At 45.5% G+C, this 26,230-nt stretch overlaps 1 protein-coding gene across 4 annotated transcripts in view; it reads right to left on the bottom strand.

Moving 5' to 3' along the window:
- Positions 1–26,230, bottom strand: part of LOC134909004 (GRAM domain-containing protein 2B-like) — a 265,256-nt gene that overhangs the window by 25,543 nt on the left and 213,483 nt on the right. For 3 of the 4 annotated variants that reach the window (XM_063915384.1, XM_063915356.1, XM_063915365.1), the window contains 3 exons: positions 23,209–23,274; positions 21,567–21,639; positions 497–577 (listed from right to left, as the gene is read on the bottom strand). In XM_063915384.1, coding sequence (XP_063771454.1) covers positions 497–577; positions 21,567–21,639; positions 23,209–23,274 — 220 coding nt within the window. The remainder of the gene's footprint in view (positions 1–496; positions 578–21,566; positions 21,640–23,208; positions 23,275–26,230) is intronic. The other variant, XM_063915376.1, reaches the window with a different exon arrangement.

Genomic DNA, 26,230 nt, shown 5'->3' with positions numbered 1-26,230 from the left:
GTTTTGGTGTTGTGCATGCTTTTAGCTAATAAGCCAATACAGTAGTGTTGCAAAGTGAGGCCAGCTTTAGGCATCAAACCCATTTACAAGGTATAAGGGCTCTTCCTTACATGTGTTTTGTGTTGGATCACAAATGGAATACAACCATGGGGAAATGAGCGCAACTTACAGACACAATGGTCTCTAACTTGTGCTTATCACACCACATTCACTTCAACCATGTGAACGATGTTGACGCTATTTTCTCATACTACAGAACATTGTGGTCCATGGAAACCGCATAGGTGAAAATAGCATAGAGATCACTTGCTTTCTCTGTTGCGTTACTTTCCCAGTGGTGTGTTCAAGGTGAATTGTTTGAACATATCCAAAATAAAAATAGCACAGGACTGTACAGATAAGCAAATGATACAATAAAATAGTGGGTCACAATAAACACTTTAGAATTTCTCCAGCCCTAACAATGTTATTTATGGACTGATAAGTTCAGATATACCATTTATGAAGTTTCCATGAGCCTGCCCATCTACTTCACTGGGAATGCTTCTCATTCTGTTTTGGACCTGGAGCAGGGCAGCTGTATGTAAGAAGGAAATTGCTGTCAGCTGTGCCACACCACTATTTTGTTAACCTTTGAGTAGCCCAAATAATTATTCAGAAACCACAGCATTTTAATTATAAATAGATTAAACTGCATAGCTAATTAATAACAATCACTATTATCCCACAAAACTAAAGAGTGTCTTACACCTCACATTAGAACATTTGGGTATTGATGTGCAAATAACTTTGTACAGGCCCTTTTAGGTCAGCCATGCCTCCAGAACTGCTGGCCATCTACAATTAGACAGAAAGAAGTGAGGGGCCAACTAGCAAACAGTTGTTTGGATCATATTAGCTCTCACCAGTGCAAGATTGGTGGGGCTGGGCTGCTTTGGGGTAGCACACTGCAAGATCTTATTTAGCACCCACTTAACACATTTATTAACAGAGATTAACCAGAGGACCTCCTGCAACATCAAGTTAGAGCAGTGGTTCCCAAACTGGGTGCCGCGGGACACTTGTAGGAGTGCCTTGGACTGGTGGTCCAGGACCAATTAAAATTATTTACGGTCATGTAATTGGCAAAACCAGTGCTGGTGGCTGTCAATCATAAAATATGAGGACAAACAGAAGCAAATCTTGTCCCTCACCACACAGTTGAACTTATGGATGACATATAAACACAATTTACTTAATTTAATATTTCTTTCTAAATTTCTCAATAAGAAGCTTTTGTCCTGTAGGTGCCGTGAAAAAAGTTCTGATGCTCTACGGCGCGGTGATTCCAAAAAATTTGGGAACCACTGAGTTAGAGTAAGACCAGGATCTCTTGTTCTCGCTGGACTGTTTTACATCCATCATGAATGCCCCATAGCATTTCTCAAGAGCGCTACAAAAACATCAGCATGCCGCTGTGCTGCCAATATTTTTATTATGTTTTTTTTTTTAATATCTCAGGGGGACAAGGATATACAAAAATTAGCAGTATACAGAAATCGCGTACACATAAACCTCACACTGTATAACAATAGCAGAACTACTACCTGAAGGTGCCAGGAGTCCTCTGGTGGCCATAGGATACTTAGAGCAGGCTATTCGGTCTAGAGAACTGTAGGACTTGCCTATGCAGGCCATGCCCCCTCTGATAAACTTGGTCCTAACCCCATGCCCATCCAGGCCACACACCCCTTTGATAAACTTTTAAACAGAAAAACTAGAGCACAAGGATGGGCACTTAGTGTCTCCACATTTTCTCTTTCATTCTTTGGGGGAAATTGAACAATGGGGATATCCCAAAGCTGTCTCTATTGCCAGCCTGTAGGAAACAGGTTAACAGACATAGTAGGAAACTTCAATTCTTGCACCAAGAAACAGTTTTTTTGGTTGAGCATGGTTACAATCAAACTTTCTTAAGATACATTCCCTAAACTCTGAAGGTAAAACCATTTCTGAGTTAGCAGATCCTCCTTAACCACTTAACTGGCATGTTCAGATCACATGCAATAGCCACGCTCCACTGTGTCCCCCAGTTTTTGACTAGGAGATCCCTTCTGCAGATGTGCATACTATAGTATTTAAATATTTTAAAACATTTTGAAGCGAAAAATCGTCAGTTAAGTGGTTAAGGGAAGATGCCACAAAGACATCCTAAAAATGGCTGTGTACCAAGACTTGTCCAGTTTAGTGCCAATAAAAGCACCCAGAACCCTTCACTTACTCTTTTTAAAAACGATGCAAAAGCATTGTAGAGAAAATAGGGTTTTGGTTACCTACCAGTAAATCCTTCTCTCGTAGTCCGTAGAGGATGCTGGGGTCCATATTAGTACCATGGGATATAGACGGGTCCACCAGGAACCATTGGCACTTTAAGAGTGTGGGCTGGCTCCTCCCTCTATGCCCCTCCTACCAGACTCAGTCTAGAAACTGTACCCGAGGAGACGACATACTTGAGAGAAGGAATTGCACAGATAGTGGCGAGATTCATACCAGCTCACACAACACGCAAACTCGGCCAACATGCCGGAACAACTCAGCAACAGCTGAAACAGTAATTAACTTAGAACTTACCTAGGAACCAGGTAACACTGATCTATAAAAAGAAAACGCAGGAAAACAAAGCGCTGGGCGGGTGCCCAGCATCCTCTATGGACTACAAGAAAAGGATTTACCGGTAGGTAACCAAAATATACGTTATGGTAAGAACTTACCGTTGATAACGTGATTTCTCTTATGTCCACAGGTATCTACAGGATAACATTGGGATATAGTTGCGCGATAGCGGAAATGGCACCAACACGGTCACAAGCTTTCTGGCCTCCCAGGATGCATTGGGGCCTTCACCATATAGTCCTGCCCACTGACTCAGTCAAATCAGTTCTTTCCACAGCGATCTTAGGCAGGAACATCAGGTAGAGACCTGTTTAGGCGATAAGAACACACATGCACACCCTTCCATACAAGAAGGAAGAGGTTTTAGTGATTGTCAAGATCCTCAAATCAGATGCGTCAGGGTGGGATCCCTGTGGACATAAGAGAAATCACGTTATCAACGGTAAGTTCTTACCAGAACGTATATTTCTCTGGCTGGATCCACAGGATAACATTGGGATTCCTAAAGCCATTTTAGTGGTGGGGACGCTCCTGATTGCACAGGAGGACCTTTCGCCCGAAGTCTGAGTCATGAGAGGCAAAAGTATCCAAGGCATAATGTCTAATGAATGTGTTTATGGAAGACCATGTGACTGCCTTACATATCTGTTCTGCTGAAGCATCCTGTTGTGCTGCCCAAGAAGGACCTACCTTACGTGTAGCGTGTGCAGAGACATTAGCCGGAATAGGGAGATCTGCATGAGAATAAGCTTCTGATATTACCATTCGGAGCCATCTCGCCAGCGTCTGTTTACTAGCAGGCCATCCCCTTCCATGGAATCCGTAGAGGATGAAGAGAGAATCTGTTTTTCTGATGGCACTAGTACGATCTATGTAGATTCTTAAAGCTCGGACCACGTCCAGCGATGCTTCTCCCGCAGATAGTCCCGATACCTGAAAAGCTGGGACTACAATATCTTCATTCAGGTGAAACTTGGATACCACCTTTGGAAGATAGAGCTGTTCTCAGAACGAGATCTGGTTATCTGGAAAAAAACTTAGGAAAGGAGACTTACATGATAATGCTCCTAAATCTGACACTCTTCTGGCTGACGCCATTGCCAGTAAAAAAAAATGCACTTTAGCCGTTAACCATTTAAGATCTGCTCTCTTAAGTGGTTCAAACAGAGGACCCTGGAGAAATTTAAGAACTAAATTCAAATCCAAGGGGGCTGCAGGAGGAACAAATGGAGGTTGAATATGTACTACTCCCTGAAAAAAGGTACGTACATCCTGTAAATCAGCAATCTTTCGCTGAAACCATACAGTTAACGCTGATACTTGAACTCTCAAGGAAGCAACTTTCAAACCTTTATCCAATCCTGCTTGAAGGAAATCCAAAATCCTGGACACTTTAAAAGATCTTGGATTTAAATTTTTTCTAGTACACCAATGAATATAGGCTTGCCATATTCTATGATACACACGGGCCAAAGAAGGCTTTCTTGCTCTGAGCATAGTTTGGATTACTTGATTCAAAAACCCTTTAGCCTCTAAGATAGAGTTTTCAACAGCCACGCCGTCAAAGACAGGCGATCCAGATGGCTGTGACAACAAGGACCCTGCATTAGCAGATCTGGATGTTGAGGGAGCAGTATCGGTGCTTCCACGGACATCCTCAGTAGATCTGTGTACCAATGCCTTCTTGGCCAAGCTGGAGCTATTAGAATTATTGCTCCTTTTGCTTGCTTTATTTTTCTCACTACTCTGGGTAACAGAGATATTGGAGGGAACAGATATGCCAGCTGAAACCTCCATTCTACTGACAGTGCGTCTACAAGGACCGCTCCTGGGTCCCTTGTTCTCGATCCGTATGTTGGAACTTTGTTGTTTAGACGAGACGCCATGAGATCTATCTCTGACACACCCCATCTGTTCACTAGTGTCTGAAACACTTCTGGGTGTAATGCCCATTCGGTTTCCTGAATGGTGTGTCGACTGAGAAAATCCGCTTCCCAGTTCAGTACACCCGGGACAAATACTGCTGACAATGCTGGGAGATAGAGTTCTGCCCATCTTAGAATGGGAGCTACTTCCTCCATCAGTCTCTTGCTGCGAGTTCCTCCTTGATGATTGAGGTACGCTACTGCCGTCGCATTGTCTGAGCGAATCTGGACTGGTCTTCCTTGCAGACTGTCCTTTGCCTGAACTAGAGCCAAGTAAATGGCCCTTATTTCTAACAGATTTATTGGCAGGCGACTTTTACTTGCGGTCCATTTTCCCTGGAACCACAGGCTTCCGAGTACCGCACCCGGCCTTGCAGGCTGGCATCTGTTGTCAGGACTTGCCACTCTTTTATCCAAAAGGGTCTCCCCTTGTTTAAATGGTCTGTCTGTAGCCACCACGCTAGAGACCTTTTTATGTTTACTGGAAACTTTATCATCTGCTTTTTTATCGTCTGATGATCCCCGTTCCATTTGGTCAGAATAAGGTGCTGCAATGGTCTGGAGTGGAATTGCGCAAACTCCACCATGTCGAAGGTTGATACCATCAGACCTAACAGTCGCATTGCTGCATGGACTGACATTGTCTGGGCGTGCAACGCTTCAAGAGCCATGACTTGCACCTTGACTATCTTTTTCTCTGGTAAGAGAACTTTCTGTAGGTCTGAATCCAATATGGCTCCCAAATAAACCATTCGCTGTGACTGATTCAGAGAAGACTTTTCCCAATTTATGAGCCACCCGTGTCTCTGTAAACAAACTATCGTCTGTTGAAGATGGCTCAACAGTAAATCTTGCGATTGTGCTAAGATTAACAGGTCGTCGAGGTATGGGAATATTCTTATCCCATGTTTGCGCAGACAAGCTGCCATAACCACCATGATCTTGGTAAACACCCTGGGTGCTGTTGCTAGCCCAAAGGGCAGAGCTTGGAACTGAAAATGTTACTGGAGGATGGCAAACCTGAGGTAACACTGATGCAACAGTGCTATAGGCACATGTAGGTAAGCATCCCGTACATCCAGAGATACCATGTAATCTCCCGGTTCCATAGCCAACATTATGGAGCGCAACGTCTCCATGTGGAACTTCGGGATCCATGTATTTGTTCAACATTTTCAGATTGAGAATTGGTCGACATGACCCATTTGGCTTCTGGATTAGAAATAAATTGGAGTAAAACCCCTGTCCTCTTTGTAATGGAGGTACTGGGACAATCACCCCTGACTGCAGTAATATTTGGACTGCTTCTTGCAGGGCATTGGCCTTCGACTCTATACGAGACGGGCTGGTGTAAAAAAATCTTTGAGGAGGCTACCTCCTGAATGGGAACCCATACCCCTGAGATACTACCTTCTGCACCCAAGCATCTGCTGTTGACTGTTGCCATATGTGTGCAAAATGAAGGAGTCGGCCCCCAACCCTGGAATCCTCCAGGCGGAGGCCCGTCTCTTCAGGCTGACCGTTTCTGTTCAGGCTTGGAAGCTGGCTTTTTGCTAGCCCACTGCTTCCTACCCCTGGATTTAAACTGGGGTTGCTTAGGCTCCTCTTTAGCTTTCGCTTTGCCAACGAAATGAGCAAAAGGGTTATAGGTAGCCGGAAATCTGACCTTCTTTGATTCAGCCTCTGATTCTAGGATATCCGATAAAGGTTTTCCAAATAATATATTACCAACAAAATGCAATGCTTCCAATTCTTTCTTGGATTCCGCATCTGCTTTCCAGGTACGTAGCCAAACTGCTCTAAGAGCGACTACAGTCAAGGCTGAAGCTTTAGAAGCAACTGTACCTACATCAATTGCTGCTTCTTCCAAGTACTGGGCAGGTGGTCTTAAACGGCAAAAACGATCCTCTTGCTCCCTAGTAGGAGAAGGGATGTCATTCTCTAGTTCCTCTATCCATTCGCCCATTGCCTTTGCTACCCAGGCCGAAGCCATAGCAGGTCTTACCACTGCTCCTACTAGAGAAAATATATTTTTCAACAGGCTATCTACCCTTCTGTCTCTGACATCATTTAGTGAGGTATAGGACAGTGGTAAAAGCAGATTTATGCATGAGTCGCAGAACATGTGCATCTACCTCTGGAGGAACTTATCTTTTCGAACAATCCACAGCTGGAAATGGATAATAAGAATCCCATCTTTTAGGAATCTTATACTTTTTACTGGGCTCCGCCCAAGACTCATCCATCATTTCCGTCAGCTCATCTGACGCCGGGAATTCATCTTTCACTGATTTTATTTGTTTAAATACAGGTGCTTTAGCTTTTAACACGGTCTTGGCTGGCTCTTCCAACGAGAGAACAGCCTTCACAGCATTAATAAGTTCAGCAACATCCTCTGAACTAAAACTCTGCGACTGATCATCATACGGAGTATTCTAATCTACTGTATCATCATCCGTTGTATCATCTTGTGTAGTCTGCCACACAGACGTATCTGTCTTAGTCTTACCTGTCCCTTGGTTGCTTGTAGAGGCTACTGGAACCAAGCCATAGGAAGGGAGCTGCATGTATGGGTTCATAGTGTAACCTAACCCTTGAGGTGGTGCTACCGGAGTTAACCTGTCCGCTATAGAAGATAGAGTCTTTGCGAACATATTACATGGTGGCTCTGTTGGTGGTTGAACCAACTCCTGTTTTTTACTTCGCTGAAAAGCGAAACAGTTTGCACACAAACCCTCATAAGTGACCAATTGATTCATATCAATTACCCCTGACTTACAAGATAAGCATGTTAGGGCTGTAGGAGTGCATGATAAATTCTCCTCGTCAATTTTGCCGCTCACAGACATGGTAATAATCTGTTATTGACTACACAATTTGTGACTGAAAATCACCCTATATGCAATTATATAGAGGTGAGATCAATCTGACCACAGTGCACCTGATTTGAGGGTCAGAACAGGACTGACATTACACAGAAAAGTCAGCACACATACTAGCAGTCAGTCACATGTTAAAGCATTAGACATTGTCATATGAGAATACAACCTCCATAACAACTTATACATAAGTAGGAAAATTGTACTTCTGTTTTTAACTGGTTCTTTTTTTCAACATAACATGCAGAAAACACAGTAATATAAAAGGTCTCATATGTAAATAGGTACTAAAAATTAACAATTCATACTAAGAAGTAGAGAGAGTTTTTAGTACTGTATACCCTGCCTCCGGAGAGCGGGATACAGGGAGACTCACCACACTTCCATATCCATGCAAATACGCTCGTAGGACGCTGAGTGGATTCAGACGCTACTGATGTACACTACCGTTCTTGATAACTGATAACGGACACGGACGCTCACCGACGGACACGGACGCTGAGCGACTTCCACGTGTATGCAGCCGCTAAGGCCTGCGACTCGGTCTGGGCGGGATCTCTAGTGTACACAACCGCAGCGTCTAAGCTGCGACCGAGTACCCTCGTGGTAGCGTCTGAGCCGGAAGTGAGGTCATTCAGTTCATTAAACGAGAGATGCACGGAAACTGGCCATGAACTCGGAGGGGCGGCCTTGTTAAACTCCAAGGATCGCGGCCTCTACCTAGTCCTGGCGCCTATGACCCCCGGAGCGTAGCGCTGTCGCACTCGAGATGTTCGGCGCATCAATACACTGTTTGCAGTCTCCACCAAATCAGTGTAGCTGTGTCCTGACCCCTCTAGTAAGAGGAAGTCCAAAGACTTACCATCGCCCCATGCTCCGGCCACAGCCTGGTTACGTCTGCTGGACCTGCTAGAACATCCGACACAGACACCCGTCGAGACAGCACTAATACCCGAAGGTAAGCGTTGTTGTGACCCGGTGGGGAGTTGCTGGAGCGACTCTTTCTAATATGCGTTTAAGACGCTGTTAAGAGAAGCCGCTCAAAAAACCAATATAGTAAGTCTATAAAAATAAAATAATAAAAGCTTGAGGCTGCACTCTCAGCAGCCCTGCGACCATGCGGCTTCCTGTCGCACCAAGCAAAAAACTGATTTGACTGAGTCAGTGGGCGGGACTATATGGTGAAGGCCCCAATGCATCCTGGGAGGCCAGAAAGCTCGTGACCGTGTTGGTGCCATTTCCGCTATCGCGCAACTATATCCCAATGTTATCCTGTCGATAATCCTGTGGACCCAGCCAGAGAAATCCTATTTTCTCTTACGTCCTAGAGGATGCTGGGGTCCATATTAGTGGTATCCGTTCAGATGGTCGACAGTCATTAGGTCGACCACTATTGGTCGACATTGACATGGTCGACATGGACACATGGTCGACACATGGAAATGGTCGACACATGAAAATGGTCGACATGAGTTTAACTTTTTTTTCTTTTGGGGAACTTTTCCATATTTACGATCCACGTGGACTACGATTGGAACGGTAATCTGTGCCGAGCGAAGCGGTAGCGGAGCGAAGGCACCATGCGAGGGGACGCGGTGCACTAATAGGGGTTCCCAGTCACATTACGCTAAAAACAACACCATAAAAAGTTAAAAAACTCATGTCGACCTTTTCATGTGTCGACCTTTCATGTGTCGACTATTTTCATGTGTCGACCATGTGTCCATGTCAACCAATAGTGGTCGACCTAATGACTGTCGACCATAACATGGTCGACCATTCATACCGGAACCCATATTAGTACCATGGGGATGTACCAAAGCTCCCAGTACGGGAGGGAGAGCGCGGAGGCTCCTGCAACACTGCTTGACCAAACTTGAGGTCATCAGAGGCCAACGAACTTGTAAAACTTGGCAAAGGTGTTCGACCCAGACCAAGTAGCAGCTCGACAGAGTTGCACCGCCGAGGCAGCCGCCCAGGAAGAGCCCACTTTACGAGTAGAGTGGGCCTTTATGGATTTCGGACACGGCAAGCCTGCCGTGGAATAAGCATGCTGGATACTGAACCTGATCCAGCGTGAAATCGACTGCTCAGAAGCAGGACATCCAATTTTCTTTGGATCATAGAGGACAAACAGGGAGCCACTTTTCCTGTGACGATCCATCCTCTTCACGTAAATCTTCAAAGTCCTCACTACATCCAAGGCCTTTGAAGTAATTGAGGAGTCAGTAGCCACTGGCACCACAATAGGTTGGTTGATGTGGAAAGCCGACACAACCTTAGGTAGGAACTGTGGACGAGTCCTAAGTTCCGCCCTATCTTCATGGAAGATCAGATAGGGACTTTTACAAGATAAAGCCCCCAATTCCGACACGCGTCGTGCAGAAGCCAAGGCCAACAAGGTGACTGCCTTCCACGTGAGAAACTTGAGATCAGCCTCCTGTAGAGGCTCAAACCAACCCGACTGCAGGAACTGCAACACCATATCCAGATCCCACGGAGCCGTAGGCGCCACAAAGGGAGGCTGGATGTGCAGAACCCCTTTCAAAAAGGTCTGAACCTCAGGAAGAGCAGCCTACTGTTTTGGAAGAAGATGGACAAAGCAGAGATCTGGACCTTGACAGAGCCCAGTCTCAGTCCCATATCCACCCCTGCTTGCAGGAAAAGGAGAAAATGTCCAAGTTGAAACTCCACCGCCGGAAACTTCTTGGCCTCACACCAAGAAAGAGATTTCTTCCAAATGCGATGGTAATGCTTAGACGTTACCCCCTTCCTGGCCTGTATCACGGTAGGAATGACCTCACTCGGGATACCATTCCGAGCTAAGATCTGGCATTCAACCGCCATGCCGTCAAACGTAACCGTGGTAATTCTTGATAAGCAAATGGCTCCTGCAGAAGCAGATCCTCGCGAAGAGGTAAAGGCCGTGGACCTTCTAGCAGAAGATCCAGCAGATCCGCGTACCAAGCCCTCCGACTGCACCTGAACATCTCAATGTGGTAGAAGGTGTGCTGCCTGCAGAAGGGCGTTGTACACTGCCCTGAGCTCCAGGATGTTTATCGGGAGGAGAGACTCTTGGTCCGACCAACGACCCTGAAAGGTTTCCCCCAGAGCGACTGCTCCCCAACCTCCTAGACTTGCATCTTTGGTTACAATGATCCAGTCTTGAATTCTGAATCTTTGCCCTTCCAGAAGGTGTGGAAGCTACAGCCACCAGAGGAGTGAAATCCTGGCTTTCGGAGACAGGCGTATCCTCTTGTGCATGTGTAGGTGAGAGCCCGACCACTGGTCCAAGAGGTCCAGTTGAAAAGGGCGAGCAAGAAACCTGCTGTACTGTAGAGCCTCACAGGCGGCAACCATCTTCCCCAGGAGGTGAATGCATTGATGAACCGATATCCGGGTAAGTTGTAGGACGTCTCGCGCCATAGTTTGAATCGCCAACGCTTTCTCCACTGGGAGAAACACCTTCTGCACTTCCGTGTCGAGGATCATTCCCAGGAAAGACAGCCGCCTTGTCGGCTCCAGGTGAGACTTTGGAAGGTTTAGGATCCAGTTTCCTGAGCAGCTATGTCATGAGCGTGATGGATCGCAACAGCCTCTCCCTGGACGACGCCTTGATCAGGAGATCGTCCAGATATGGAATTATGTTCACCCCCTGCCTGCGGAGAACCATCATCTCCGCCATCACCTTTGTGAAGACCCTTGGTGCTGTGTAGAGGCCAAACGGCAGCGCCTGGAGCGGATAGTGCTCCTCCAACAGTGCAAACCGGAGGTATGCCTGATGTGGAGACCAAATGGGAATGTGGAGGTAAGCATCCTTGATGTCCAGAGGCACCAGGAATTCCCCCTCCGTGAGTCCTGAGTTTTCCCATGCCTTTGTCAAAGATAGCATTCAATTCCTTGGATGTCGGGAAAGCGAGAGGGGGCTTCTTATGATCGGTGAAGAAGGCCTCCTCCACCTGTTCCGGTGTTGTGTCCGAAATGTGTAAAACATCCCTAAAGCTTCAATCATCAACTGCACCCCCTTGGCAAGTGATGCCGCCCCCCTCGACACATCCCCGTCACCGTCTGCAGTGTCAGAGTCGGTGTCCGTGTCATCCTGCATAATTGCAAGTGCACGTTTGTGAGAATGTACCGGAGGGGACCCTGAGGAAGCAGTATCAGACCATACAACCATAGAGGACTGGAGGACCTGAGTGGCATGCTCAGTCCTAGCTACCCTATCGGAAATCTGAGAAAGTCCCCCTCAGAGAGGCTAACCATTCTGGCTCTCTAGCTGGGATCTGCGCTAAGACAGTGCAATTCTGATTACATGGAATGGAGTCTTCCTGGGAAGACAAATCCTCTGCTGCATATGAAACAGTGTCCCCAGACATGTTGCACACACACACTCAAACACCCCACAAGCACACAGGGTATTATGAAGACAGAGTTTTCCTTCCCAAGAGACACAGAGATTAGAGCCAACACACACACACACAGCGCTATCAAAGGTATAGGGAGTCCCCAACCAGCGCTGGCTGTGTCCCTTAATAGGTGACACAGCCTGTATACAGCCTCCCCCTTCTACAACCCCCTTGGTACCGTACAGACAGCTGGAGATTGCTCTGGAGGGACCTGGTTCCACTTGAAGTGATTGCAGGCAGGAGAAAATGGCGCTGAACGCCGCTGGGCCCGCTCTAAGGTGAAGCTCCGCCCCCTCAATGGCGCTGTCTTCCCGCTCACCAACAAATTATACTGGGCAGAGGAATTGCGCTTGCCTGGATCCTCAGACCCCGACAGACTTTAGTGGACAGTGTAGGGATCGGCGCTGGCCCAGGGCGCCCCTCCCAGCGCCGCACCGTAGTACCGCTGAGCCATCACGGAGCGCGGGTGAGACCGCGCTCCATACCCCAAGGCCGCCTTCTTCACACTCTCCCCCCGCTTGCAAGGGGGGGGGGGGGGGGGACAGTGACTCACTCGCCACCTCTTCAGCTCCCAAGGGGGTGGTGGCCGGCTGCCGGGGTGAGCGTTCCCCTGTGGCGGGGCGCGATCAGACCCCTCTGAAGCCAGTGTTCAGTCAGCGGGAGCAGTGGCTCAAGACCCCGCAGGGCGGACACTGCTCCCCCCCCCCTCAGTCCCTTGCTGCAGGGAGGCCGTCGCCAGCATCCTCCCTTTGAAAATGAAACACTCTTAAAAATAAAAAATTTAACTTTTTCCAAAGAAGCTCAGTAGAGATCCCTAGCTGTAACCGGCACCTCTGGGCACATTTTCTAAACTGAGTCTGGCAGGAGGGGCATAGAGGGAGGAGCCAGCCCACACTCTTAAAGTGCCAATGGCTCCTGGTGGACCCGTCCATACCCCATGGTACTAATATGGACCCCAGCATCCTCTAGGACGTAAGAGAAATCAGAATAAAATCCTATGCAAACTTCAACCTGGTCCTTGAGCAAAATTGCTAAACCTACAGTATATGTGGTTCAGCTATCTTGTCAATATCTGGCTTAATCCATGTGTCCACAATCTGAAGTGTGTCATGGTTTAAAGACACCTCTTCTAGGTGACAGATATGTCTGCCGAGATAATGGTTCTCCCACTTTTTTACCCTGAACACTGCTGATACTTCTAAAACATTTTATTCTACCAGATCATGGCAGAGATGGTCGCAAGGAAGCTCTCTGTACCTCGCACAGAATCTAGAAAAAGGACTGAAGAACAGCAGCCTCTCAGCTGAGAAGACAATATGTAATGTGAGTAGCCTCATTAAAGGGGGCGCAGAGAGAGAACTGTGCCCAGAGGAGATGGACAATATGAGGAAAGGATTTTTTTAATCTAAGGGCAAGATTCATACCAGCCCACACCAATCATACCATATAACCTGGAATATACGAACCAGTTAACAGTATGAACAAAAAACAGTATCAGTCAAAGACCGATTCCAACTGTAACATAACCCTTATGTAAGCAACAACTATATACCAGTCTTGCAGATTTAGTCTGCACTGGGACGGGCGCCCAGCATCCTCTACGGACTGGGGACTCAGTAAGGACTATGGGGATTATACCAAGCTCCAAACCGGGCGGGAGAGTGCGGATGACTCTGCAGCACCGATTGAGCAAACATGAGGTCCTCATCAGCCAGGGTATCAAACTTGTAGAATTTTGCAAAAGTGTTTGAACCCGACCAAGTAGCTGCTCGGCAAAGCTGTAATGCCGAGACGCCTCGGGCAGCCGCCCAAGAAGATCCCACCTTCCTAGTGGAATGGGCCTTTACCAAGTTTGGTAACGGCAATCCAGCCGTAGAATGAACCTGCTGAATCGTGTTACAGATCCAGCGAGCAATAGTCTGCTTAGAAGCAGGAGCACCAACCTTGTTGGCTGCATACAGGACAAACAGAACCTCTGTTTTCCTAACCCTAGCCGTCCTGGCTACATAAATTTTTAAGGCCCTGACTACATCCAGGGACTTGGAGTCCTCCAAGTCCCCCGTAGCCACAGGCACCACAATAGGTTGGTTCATGTGAAAAGACGAAACCACCTTAGGTAGAAATTGAGGACGAGTCCTCCATTCCGCTCTATCCACCTGGAAAATCAGATAGGGGCTCTTGTGAGACAAAGCCGCCAATTCGGACACCCGCCTTGCAGATGCCAAGGCCAATAACATGATCACTTTCCAAGTGGGAAATTTCAATTCAACGGTTTGAAAAGGCTCAAACCACTGCGATTTAAGGAACTGTAACACTACGTTAAGGTCCCATGGTGCTACTGGGGGCACAAAAGGAGGCTGGATGTGTAGCACTCCCTTTACAAAAGTTTGGACTTCTGGGAGAGAAGCCAATTCCTTCTGGAAGAATATAGACAGGGCCGAAATCTGTACCTTAATGGAGCCTAACTTTAGGCCCATATCCACTCCTGTCTGTAGAAAGTGGAGAAAACGGCCCAGATGGAAATCTTCCGTAGGAGCATTCTTGACTTCACACCAAGATACATGCTTTCTCCAGATACGGTGATAATGTTTCGCCATCACTTCCTTCCTAGCCTTTATCAGAGTAGGGATGACTTCTTCCGGAATACCCTTCTCCGCTAGGATTCGGTGTTTAACCGCCATGCCGTCAAACGTAACCACGGTAAGTCTTGGAAAACGCAGGGCCCCTGCTGCAACAGGTCCTCTCTGAGAGGAAGAGGCCACGGATCTTCTGTGGGCATCCCCTGAAGATCTGAATACCAGGCCCTTCGAGGCCAATCTGGAACAATGAGTATTGTCAGTACTCTTTTCCGTCTAATGATTCCCAATATTTTTGAGATGAGAGTAAGAGGAGGAAACTCATAGACCGACTGAAACACCCATGGTGTCACCAGGGCGTCTACCGCTACTGCCTGAGGGTCCCTTGACCTGGCGCAATACCTCCGAAGCTTCTTGTTGAGGCGTGATGCCATCATGTCTATTTGAGGAAGCTCCCAACGACTTGTTATCTCTGCAAAGACTACTTGATGACGTCTCCACTCTCCTGGATGGAGATCGTGTCTGCTGAGGAACATTGCTTCCCAGTTGTCCACTCCCGGAATGAATATCACTGACAGAGCGCTTACGTGATTTTCTGCCAACCGCAGAATCCTGGTGGCTTCCGCCATTGCCACTCTGCTCTTTGTACCGCCTTGGCGGTTTACATGAGGCACAGCTGTGAAGTTGTCTGATTGAATCAGAACCCATAAGTCGCGAAGAAGATTCTCCGCTTGTCGTAGGCCGTTGTAAACGGCCCTTAATTCCAGTATGTAGATGTGTAGGCAAGCCTCCTGGCTTGACCACAGTCCCTGAAGATTCCTTCCTTGTGTGACTGCTCCCCATCCTCAGAGGCTCGCGTCCGTGGTCACCAGGACCAAGTCCTGAATGCCGAACCTGCGACCTTCTAGAAGATGAGCACTCTGCAGCCACCACAGGAGAGACACCCTGGCCCTGGGGGACAGGGTTATCTTCTGATGTATTGGAAAGTGAGACCCGGACCACTTGTCCAGAAGGTCCCACTGAAAAGTCCTCGCCTGAAACCTGCCGATGGGGATGGCCTCGTAGGACGTCACCATTTTCTCCAGTACTCGAGTGCATTGATGGACTGACACTCTTTTTTGTTTTAACAGGTCTCTGACCCTGTTCTGGAGTTCCTGGGCTTTTTCCATTGGGAGAAAAACCCCTTCTGTTCTGTGTCCAGAATCATGCCTAAGAAAAACAGCCGAGTTGTTGAAACCAACTGTGACTTTGGTAGATTTAGAATCCAGCCATGTTGCTGCACCACTCTCAGGGAGAGCGACACGCTTTTCTGCAACTGTTCCTTTGATCTCGCTTTTACAGGTTGAGTATCCCATATCCAAATATTCCGAAATACGGAATATTCCGAAATACGGACTTTTTTGAGTGAGACTGAGATAGTGAAACCTTTGTTTTTTGATGGCTCAATGTACACAAACTTTGTTTAGTACTCAAAGTTATTAAAAATATTGTATTAAATGACCTTCAGGCTGTGTGTATAAGGTGTATATGAAACATAAATGAATTGTGTGAATGTAGACACAGTTTGTTTAAAGCACAAAGTTATAAAAAATATTGGCTAAAATTACCTTCAAGCTGTATGTATAAGGTATATATGTAACATAAATGCATTCTGTGCTTAGATTTAGGTCCCACCACCATAATATCTCATTATGGTATGCAATTATTCCAAAATACGGAAAAATCCGATATCCAAAATTCTTCTGGTCCCAAGCATTTTGGATAAGGGATACTCAACCTGTATCAGGAGATCGTCCAAGTACGGGATAATTGTGACTCCTTGCCTGCGCAGGAGTACCATCACTTCCGCCATTACCTTGGTGAAAACCCTTGGGGCCGTGGAAAGCCCAAATGGCAACATATGAAATTGGAAATGACAGGCCTGTACAGCGAATCTCAGGTACGCTTGATGGGGACATGAAGGTATGCATCCTTTATATCTAGCGACACCATAAAATCCCCCCCCTTCCAGGCTGTAGATCACTGCCCTGAGCGATTCCATCTTGAACTTGAACCTTTTTAAGTACAGGTTCAGGGATTTTAAGTTCAGAATGGGTCTGACCGAGCCATCCGGTTTCGGTTGCCCCAAGTAGGGTTGAATAGTACCCTTGTCCCTGTTGCATTAAGGGAACCCTGATAATCACTTGCTGTAGACACAGCTTTCGAATTGCAGCCCACACTATTTCCCTCTCTGGGGGAGACGTTGGTAAAGCCGATTTAAAGAATCGGCGGGTAGGCACGTCTTTGAATTCCAGCTTGTAACCTTGGGACACAATTTCCATTGCCCAAGGATCCACATCCGACTGAACCCAGACGTGGCTGAAGAGTCGAAGACGTGCCCCCACCGGAGCGGACTCCCTCAGTGGAGCCCCAGCGTCATGCGGTGGATTTAGTAGGAGCCGGGGAGGACTTCTGTTCCTTGGAACTGGCCGTAGCAGGCATTCTTTTTCCCTCTACCCTTACCTCTGGCGAGGAAGGAAGAGCCCCGACCTCTTCTGGACTTATGCGACCGAGAGGGCTGCATCTGATACTGCAGCGTTTTCTTTTACTGTGGGGGAACATAAGGCAAAAAAGGTAGATTTACCCGCGGTAGCTGTTGAAACAAGGTCTGCGAGACCTTCCCCAATTAAAAGCTCACCCTTGTAAGGCAAAATTTCCATATGCCTCTTTCAGTCGGCATCACCCGTCCATTGGCGGGTCCACAGCATATATAAGACTGCGTCTTGATGTGACCTAAGGTCAATAAAATGGTATCCCTATCTAGGGTATCAATATCAGCTGACAAGGTATCTGTCCAAGCTGCTACCGCTCTACAAACCCAAGCCGATGCTATTGCCGGTCTGAGCAAAGCCCCCGTATATGTTTAAATTGATTTTAAGGTAGTTCCCTGCCTGCGATCCGCAGGACCTTTTAGTGTCGCCGTGTCCGGGGACGGTAGGGCCACCTTTTTGGACAAGCGCGTTAAGGCCTTGTCGACCGTGGGTGATGATTCCCACCGTAATCTGTCCTTTGAGGGTTAAGGATACGCCATAATAATTCTTTTGGGAATCTGCAGTTTTTTGTCTGGAGTTTCCCAAGCTTTTTCAAATAATGCGTTCAGCTCATAAGATGGGGGAAACGTTACCTGAGGTTTCTTTACCTTAAACCTGTGTACCCTCGTGTCAGGGACAGAGGGGTCATCTGTGATATGCAAAACATCTTTGATTGCAATAATCAAATAATGAATACTTTTTGCCACTCTTGGGTGTAACCTTGCATCATCATAGTCGACACTGGAGACAGAATCCGTGTCGGTATCAGTGTCTACTATTTGGGACAGGGGACGTTTTTGAGACCCTGAAGGGCCCTGTGACACAGTCAAATCCTTGGACTCTGCTTTGTCCAATCTCTTATGTAATAAATTTACATTTGCATTTAAAACATTCCACATGTCCAACCAATCAGGTGTCGGCGTTGCCGACGGAGACACCACAATCATCTGCTCCACCTCCTCCTTAGATGAGCCTTCCGCTTCAGACATGCCGACACACACGTACCGACACAACCCCACACGCACAGGGATATTTATATGGAGACAGATCCCCAATAAGGCCCTTTGGAGAGACAGAGAGAGAGTATGCCAGCACACACCCAGCGCCACTGACACCGGAAATAGAATTCCCAGATAAAACAGCGCTTTTATATAAATATATATATAATCACATTATATACACCAAGTCGTCCCCCCCCCCCCCCCCCTCCTCTGTTTTGCCCTGTGTCTTCTGCAGGGGAGAGTCCGGGGAGCTAGCTCCATGCTGTGGAGAAAATGGCGCTTTCCGTGCTGAGGGATCAAGCTCCGCCCCTCACCGGCGGGCTTCGGTCCCGCTCATTTTTACAATACTGGCGGGGGTAATGATATATAGTGCCTCTGTAGCCTAATATATGTATGTTTGCCAGCCCTAGAGGTTTATTGCTGCCCAGGGCGCCCCCCCTGCGCCCATCAGTGCCTTGTGCGTTGCGTGTGGGAGCAATGGCGCGCAGCGTTACCGCTGCGAGCTTACCTCAGTGAAGATCTGAAGTCTTCTGCCGCCTTGAAGTCTTCTTTTCTTCTTATACTCACCCGGCTTCTATCTTCCGGCTCTGCGAGGAGGACGGCGGCGCGGCTCTGGGACGAACGGTGGGGTGAGACCTGCGTTCCGACTTCCTTTGGAGCTAATGGTGTCCAGTAGCCTAAGAAGCAGAGCCTATCGCTTAAGTAGGTCTGCTTCTCTCCCCTCAGTCCCACGATGCAGGGAGCCTGTTGCCAGCAGTGCTCCCTGAAAATAAAAAACCTAACAAAATTATTTTTCAGAGAAACTCAGGAGAGCTCCCCTGTAATGCACCCTATCTCCTCTGGGCACAAGATCTAACTGAGGTCTGGAGGAGGGGCACAGAGGGAGTAGCCAGTGCACACCCATACTAAAAAGTTCTTTATAGTGCCCATGTCTCCTGCGGAGCCCGTCTATACCCCATGGTCCTTACGGAGTCCCCAGCATCCTCTAGGACGTAAGAGAAATCACTTTTCACTAAAACTGTGACATATTAAAACTATAGCAAATGCATATAAATAATCCAGTATATGACAAATTAGAGACTGATCAGCTTTTTATGCTACAGTATAATGGAAATCGATAAAAAAAGGAACAACATTAACTTTCACTGCTCACTTAGACATAGGTGATTTCTTAAAGAAAATATACAAAATGCTCAATAAATATTACCAATGTGGGGACTCTTACACACGAAGGAAAGTGAGGACACCCAGTTGAAGCACTGTCATGTTCACTCTAGGGTCAGCGCCGGACAGGGCAACGACCCAGGAGCAGGCACTGTGCAGTGGAGAAAGTGGGTGCAGTGGTCGGACAGGAGGAGCATGTGGCCGTGTGACATGTCCCTTTTAAATCAATAAAGGGGGCGTGCTCAGCGTACACAAAGATGCTGTGCTACTCCCAAGCTCTTCAGGCACTTGAATGACATGGCATACATTCTCCTGGCAGGGAGAGTTTTTAACCCCTCACCCGCTAGGCTGTTTCAGCATCCCAAAAAGGGGGCAGGATGCAGCGACCCATTAAAACAGCCTAACGGGAACACTAAGTTCATGTCACTCTCAACATGCACAGACATGTCGAATCCTCTCCGACTGCTCTACACATTTTTTTTACAATTATTTTTCATTTTTATTTTTTTATTGGGAAATTATTAAATTACTTTCTAGAAGATTTAAACAACTCTAGTTCGACTTCGGGCCTCAAACTTGAAATTTTCACAGTAGCTTAAGGTGTGTACACACGGTAAGATCTTTTCTTCCGATTCTGACTATACAGTCAGAATCGGAAGAAAAGATAGTGCAGATCGCAAGGTGACAGTCACCTTGCGATCCCGATCCGATGCGCGGCCCCGCGCGGTCGGCATCGGCCGAAAAAATAGGCTGTGCAGGCAAGTCAATCCTAACTATCTCTATAGAAGAGATAGTCAGGATTGACACTTAGCCAAAATCGCACAGAACCAGGATCGCAAGCACACTCATTATGTGCTTGCGATACTGGCTAAGTGCCGACCCGGCCCCCCGTCGCACAGTGAGAATCGGATAAGTCCGAATCTCACCGTGTGTACACACCCTTAGAATCATATGACCTTGACTTGAGCTAAAAATTTAATTTTTCCTCTTTTGCCAACCTGAGATTTTTAGGTCAAAAGTTGGTACAATTTTTTTTTTAAAAACTTAATTTAATTTTCAAAATCAAATAAAAACAGTAGGACACAAATGTACATATATACCTCTCACAAATTACTGAAACCTGACATTTCTTTCCAAGTTGAGATAATGGCACCCTGAAAAGTCATATTTTTGCAAATATTTTGTTCAATATGGGCACCATTAAAGCGACAATGTAATCTTTCATCAAACCAAAAATGTAGCCAAAGTTTTCTGAAAACAATGTTTTTTGTCCCAAGGCTCTACCACATCCCAGTCCCGAGATATTTGCATATATGCCTAGAAACAAGAAAATCGTTGTCTGCCATGATTTAAAGATGGACACCATTTTGAAAAGGAAGCAAATAAAACTAAATAGTGGTTCTGAACTATTGGCATATACGGGAGACAACGGAAAAAAAAAAAAAAAATGTAAAATGGACAAGCAACCAGAAAATTTATCACTGACAACTTTTGGGTAAATCCATACGAAGTGGAAGTCATACCATAAAATACCTTTTTTAATTAGCTTACTTGCATCTTTCTAGTACTGAGTAGCAAATCCCTTTGCCCCCAGAACAGCCGGAATTATTTGTGGCATGATTTCAATAAGGTGCAGCATAGATCATGGTCAAAAGGAAGAAATGTGACCTAGGTGACTTAGAATGTGGAATTATTGTTGGTCCCAAAAGTGTTGTTTTCAGTACCTAAGAAACTCTTGATCTCCTGGGATTTTCATGCACAACACAAAAAAACATCCAATGAGTGGGAGTTCTGTATGTGAAAAATATACTCCAAAAATATACTGGATGGTTAACGGTCACCCAACAAAAAATACATGTGGTAAGGAACATCATAGGGGGAGATGTACTAAGCTGTGATAAGAACAGACAAGGGAGCACGTTTAGAAGATGCCCATGGCAGCCAATCAGCTGCTCTGTATAATTTTATAGTATGCACATTATAAATCTTACTTCAGTGCTGATTGGTTGCTATGGGCAACTTCTCCACTAGCTCACTTCTACACTCTTTTCATTGCTTAGTACATCTACCCCATAGTTTGCAAGCTCCACTTGGGTAGGGGCTGATGTAAATGGCCAAATATTTGTAAAGCACAGTGGGATATCAGTGTGCTAGATCAATAATTGGTAATCAATAAACAAACAAAATGCCTAGTTAATAAGAAAGCTCATAAGAGAATGGCAAGAACGGACAATAAGGTGACCAATATGCAGGAAGTGAGTAATGCGAACATGGACCAGAATCCCTAAGGAATATTTCAAATACCTTGTTGAATTCAAACCTCAAAAAGTGTAGGCTGTTCTACCTGTACCAAAGTAGTTATTTGTGTGTATTACACTCTTCGTCTCACTTACCCACTTCGCTGATACAATTCTCTGCACCATCTGATTCCTGATGGGCCTGCTCAAAGTCTGAGTGACTGGAATTCTGCATAAAAAAGGATTGCACTGTAGACAAGCATGGCTCAAACCAATGATTTTCACAAAACGTGATTAGAAAATGGCATCAACTTTATAATCAACAAATCAACAGATAAGATGAGCATTCTGAACAACATTTAAAATATACAGTATTTAAGAAGGATCCCAGATTTTTATGTTAATTAACTCCTCTTGTTCAGGAGAATAACTTCCTAAGAAATTAAATATAAACAGTAGCTTGTTGAAGCTCTGATTTATACAATAGCATTTTAAAGCATGAAGAGGGTTTATTTAGGTTATACACCACCGGTATACTTAGGTTAAGCCATTGCATTAAAGATGTAAGTCTGCTTTCAACTCTCTGCAAACTGGGAGTGTGGTAAGGCGGAGTGTGCGCAAAGGTCACGCCAAATTCCACCCTCCTGAAACTTTAGAACTAACCCTTTTAATTTAATAAAACTTTTTCGCCTAAAACATGCTTGGTTTAACCGGATATAGGTCTTAAATTAAATTAAGCATGAGAGTAACGCAAAATGTACAATTTTTTTTTCCACATGTGGCACTTTAATGTGTTTTGTTTTTTTGTGGACTGAATCTTCCACACAACAAGGTATGTCCCTAAATATGACATCTTTGCTGCTTAGGGGTGTATTTACTAAGGTCGATTTTAAATCGTTAAAGTGCAATTTAAATCGATGTGTTTCAGCGGCCAATACACACATTTACGAACGTTTATAAATCAATATAAAAAAATTGTCTGTTAGTTAAATGTGTGTTATAGCCAGATTGACTTATCAATTCAAAATCGACCTTTAGTAAATACACCCCTTCGTCTCAATAATGTCAATCCAAAATATGGAATATTATGTTTGCATCATTGTACAAAACCAGCACTGGTGGTAATATTTAATGCTTTGTAACTAGCGTCCATGCTCCACCTAACTAGTACAATTTACGTGGTATTCGTTAGCATTAATAATGCTCTAACCATTGGAAAAAAACAGTCGATCATCACATGGGCATCTCAGGACATTCTACTTAATACTAAAAATACCCAGTTGGTGAAACACTGACTGAAATGAATGGCATATAAATAGTCTTTCCTCAAATGACTTGAGGGATTTAACTAATTGTATATTCTCAACTAAAAATCTCTTTAACCTACTTAAGTAATTCATTTGGCACTAACTTGTACAAAGCTACAGTTAATGACTACATATACAGTATGTAACAAAAAGTAAAAACTAATTAGACCAAAAGTATTCACAATTATGCCAACCAATTTGGCTGTTTCGGCCACAATTAGGTATTTTTTTATGTGTTTTCTTCTAGGTGTCAGTATATAGTTCCACTATGCATGTTGTATTGAATAGTAGGGGACTATTTTTAATTGTCTAATCTACATACCACAAACATTACACAACAATAATAGAAATTCTAGCAGATGCTGTAATAACTAAAATGCAAAAGGAAGACTTCATACAGTAGGTTATCTAAGAAAGCAGACCTGATCAGCATCCAAATATTCTCATCTACAGTATACACACTGAACATGGAATTGCCATGAGACCCTTACCAGAATTGTGTTGCACTGCTCAGAACTTGGCTCAGCAGACAATGGTGTGTTGCAAGCACTTCCATCCTTTACAAGACAAGTGCGGAAGATATATTTATTATAGGTAAATTCCAATGAAGTAGTTGAGTACCGTTTTCATGAGAAAAAAAACAAAACAGAGGAAAACAAAGACCAAAAAAAAGCCAAAAACCCCCCCCCCCCCATCAACTAATGAATACACAATAGCGGTCACTCACCAAGAGAAAACTATGAATCTTTGGTGCAAGAAGAAAAAATTATTATTATAGTCCAAAGAAGCAATTAGTACTTAAGGATGCTGAAGTAAACAATCATTTTTATACAGTATTTACTGTTTGGGATGAGCATGGCCATTTCTCAGCCTAAACAAGCAGTATAGTTCCCCTCCGCAATGCCGAAACCCACTGATTGACAGTCAGATCGCTCACAGCCAATCAACAGCAGCCTGGCTGTTGACTGACAGTCAAACCGCTCACAACCAGCACACTGTTACCATAGTAGCGGCTGCTGATTGGCTGGTGGCCCTGTAAAGGACAGAAACCACTAGGGTTCCAGCATTGCTGAGAAGAGCTATAGGTGTTCAGGACATGTGTTTTTATATTTTTAACCCCCTGGATGCCTACTGTAGAAAAGGACCTGATCTGCGCAAAGGATACATTTTTTACACACACAGAAGGCTGCACGGATCTCACTGATCTGTGAAGGCTTCTGTAAAACTCGTCAGCAAGAAGTAGATTTTTTATTGCTACTTCTGTGCGAGTTTACAACTCGCATTCTATTACATTGTGCACCTTGTATGTATTAAATGGGGAAACATTTGGATGCAAGTTTGCCCTCTGTGAGTAGTGGAAATGCGAGTTACATGCGAGTTTGTATGTTCTCACAAACTATTATATGTGCAAGTTCTGGAAATGTATGGGCGCATATTGGTGTATCGAACAATCAATAAATCAGGAGGGGGTGACGCAGAATCTGTAAGTTGTTTTTTTGTGTGACTGCTGATGCATTGGCGCCTTTACTGTCAAAAATGCTATTTTTTTTTATATACAAACGGCTAACCCAAAAAAAATTAAGGTCACAAATAATTCCGCCTCTGCAAATAATTACTGTACAAACTAAAAAATAATAAAGAAAACAAACTGGATATTTGTACTCCCCTTGAGACCTCAGAAAAACTAAGCTGTACAGTGGAAGAAACAAAGAAAAACAATTAATTAGAAACAAAGACCACCAGAAAATGGAGAAATAACCAGACATGGACCAACAAGGCAGGAAGGGATTGCAGTGTCACCCAGGTGATTTCAAAGGGGGAGATTTCACAGTGAGTACAAAAATCCAATTTCCGATTTCATCCATTCTGGGGGACACAGTATGATGCGACAGTAGGACTACAGAAAGTAAGCCCATCGGGGTGGGGGTGGGTCGCCGTTCCGGCATAGATGCACGTAACACCTTCCTCCCAAAGCTAGAGTCACAGGCGCTGTGGCGAACCGCCTAGGAGGCATGAACTGAATGAGCACAGAGTGAATGAGGAACAGGCTTATCAGAGGAGAGGTAAGCCTAACAAATGGTATACATAATCCCTGGAGCAATGGGATTTTTAGATGCAGGTCAGCCACGTTTCACAGGCATCGGTGAGAATCTACAAGGAGACAGTACGCTGAATAGCAGTTGTACAGTCAAAGTAAATACGCAAAGCCCGGACAATGTCCAAGAGGGCCAAGGAAGAAAACTGAGAATTAGAGGAAGTGCCTGACAAGATCAATGTAGCCAATTCTGAAATCTTCCTGGTAGAAACAATTGCTAGGAGGAAAACGACCTTGAAGGTAAGGTATCGCAATTTAACAATATCCACAGGTTCAAGGGGAGCCTTCTGAAGGGCCTTCAAAACAAGGTTCAAATCCTAAGGAGGATTGGTGGAGTGTATGGAGGTTAAATCCAGAGATTCGACAAGGCTGACACCTGACTCTCGAGAGAAGACAGATGAGACCCTGCACCAGACTATCTTGGAGAAAAGATAACAGATGGGGCAAAAGAAATATGGTAGCAGAGAACCCCTGATGCTTATACTAAGTAAATGTAGAAATGCCAGACACAATAGTAAATGTAACTGACTGGCTTACAAGCTCGGATCATGGTCTGGACCACTGGTCTGCAAAAGCCACATGCTCTCAATACATGGGTCTCAAGAAAAACACCATTAAAGCCAGCATAAATTGGGATGAAGCAAGTCTACTATTAGAAGATGACAAAACGGAGCTTCCACCAGTATGGCCTGAAGAAGATTGTACCATTGTGTCTGGGGCAAGTCTGAAGCCACAAGAATGACTGGAAAGCCTGTCTAACCCGTTGAAGTACTCTGGCCAGCATGGAGAGTCCCCGGGATGAACAGTATGACTGAGAAAATCCGCCTCCCATGTCGCCACCCTGGGAATGTGTATTTGGAGATGGGGGGAACCCAATATTTCGCCCACCAGAGCATGCAAGTTACTTCCATCATCACTTGATAACTTCTCGTACCTACATGCTCATTTATGTAGGCCAGGTAGTGGCACTGCCCAACTGAATCAGAATGGCCTTGCCCCGGAGTTCTGACCACTCGGGCCTAAAGCAGGGCATACCTGACCACCCTCAACTCTAAGATGTTGATTGAGAGGTTGGATTCTTGCTCGGACCTAAGACCCTGAAGTTAAAGACTCTGAGTCACCCTGCCCCAGCCGCTCAGACTGCTATCTGTTAGCAACAACCAATCCCAGATCGAGAAAATAGAACCCTCGAAGTGGAGCCACCACAGAAATAACCAATGTGTTCGGGAGCAGAGTAGGAAAAGACCAGTTGGTAACCCATCCTGGATCACGGTTGTAAAAACTGATGCTGTAGAGTCCAAGCAAGAAATCTGGAGAAGGAGACCACTGCAAAAGAAGCCACCATTTTCCACAGAAGTTTTATACAGCAGAGACTGAAACCAGAGGTTAAAGCAGTAGCTACAACTTCAAGGACTGAA

This window comes from Pseudophryne corroboree, chromosome 1 (assembly GCF_028390025.1).
Source record: "Pseudophryne corroboree isolate aPseCor3 chromosome 1, aPseCor3.hap2, whole genome shotgun sequence".
Lineage (NCBI taxonomy): Eukaryota > Metazoa > Chordata > Amphibia > Anura > Myobatrachidae > Pseudophryne > Pseudophryne corroboree.
Note: the sequence above shows the minus strand (reverse complement) of the source record. Positions and strands in the feature narration are given on the sequence as shown.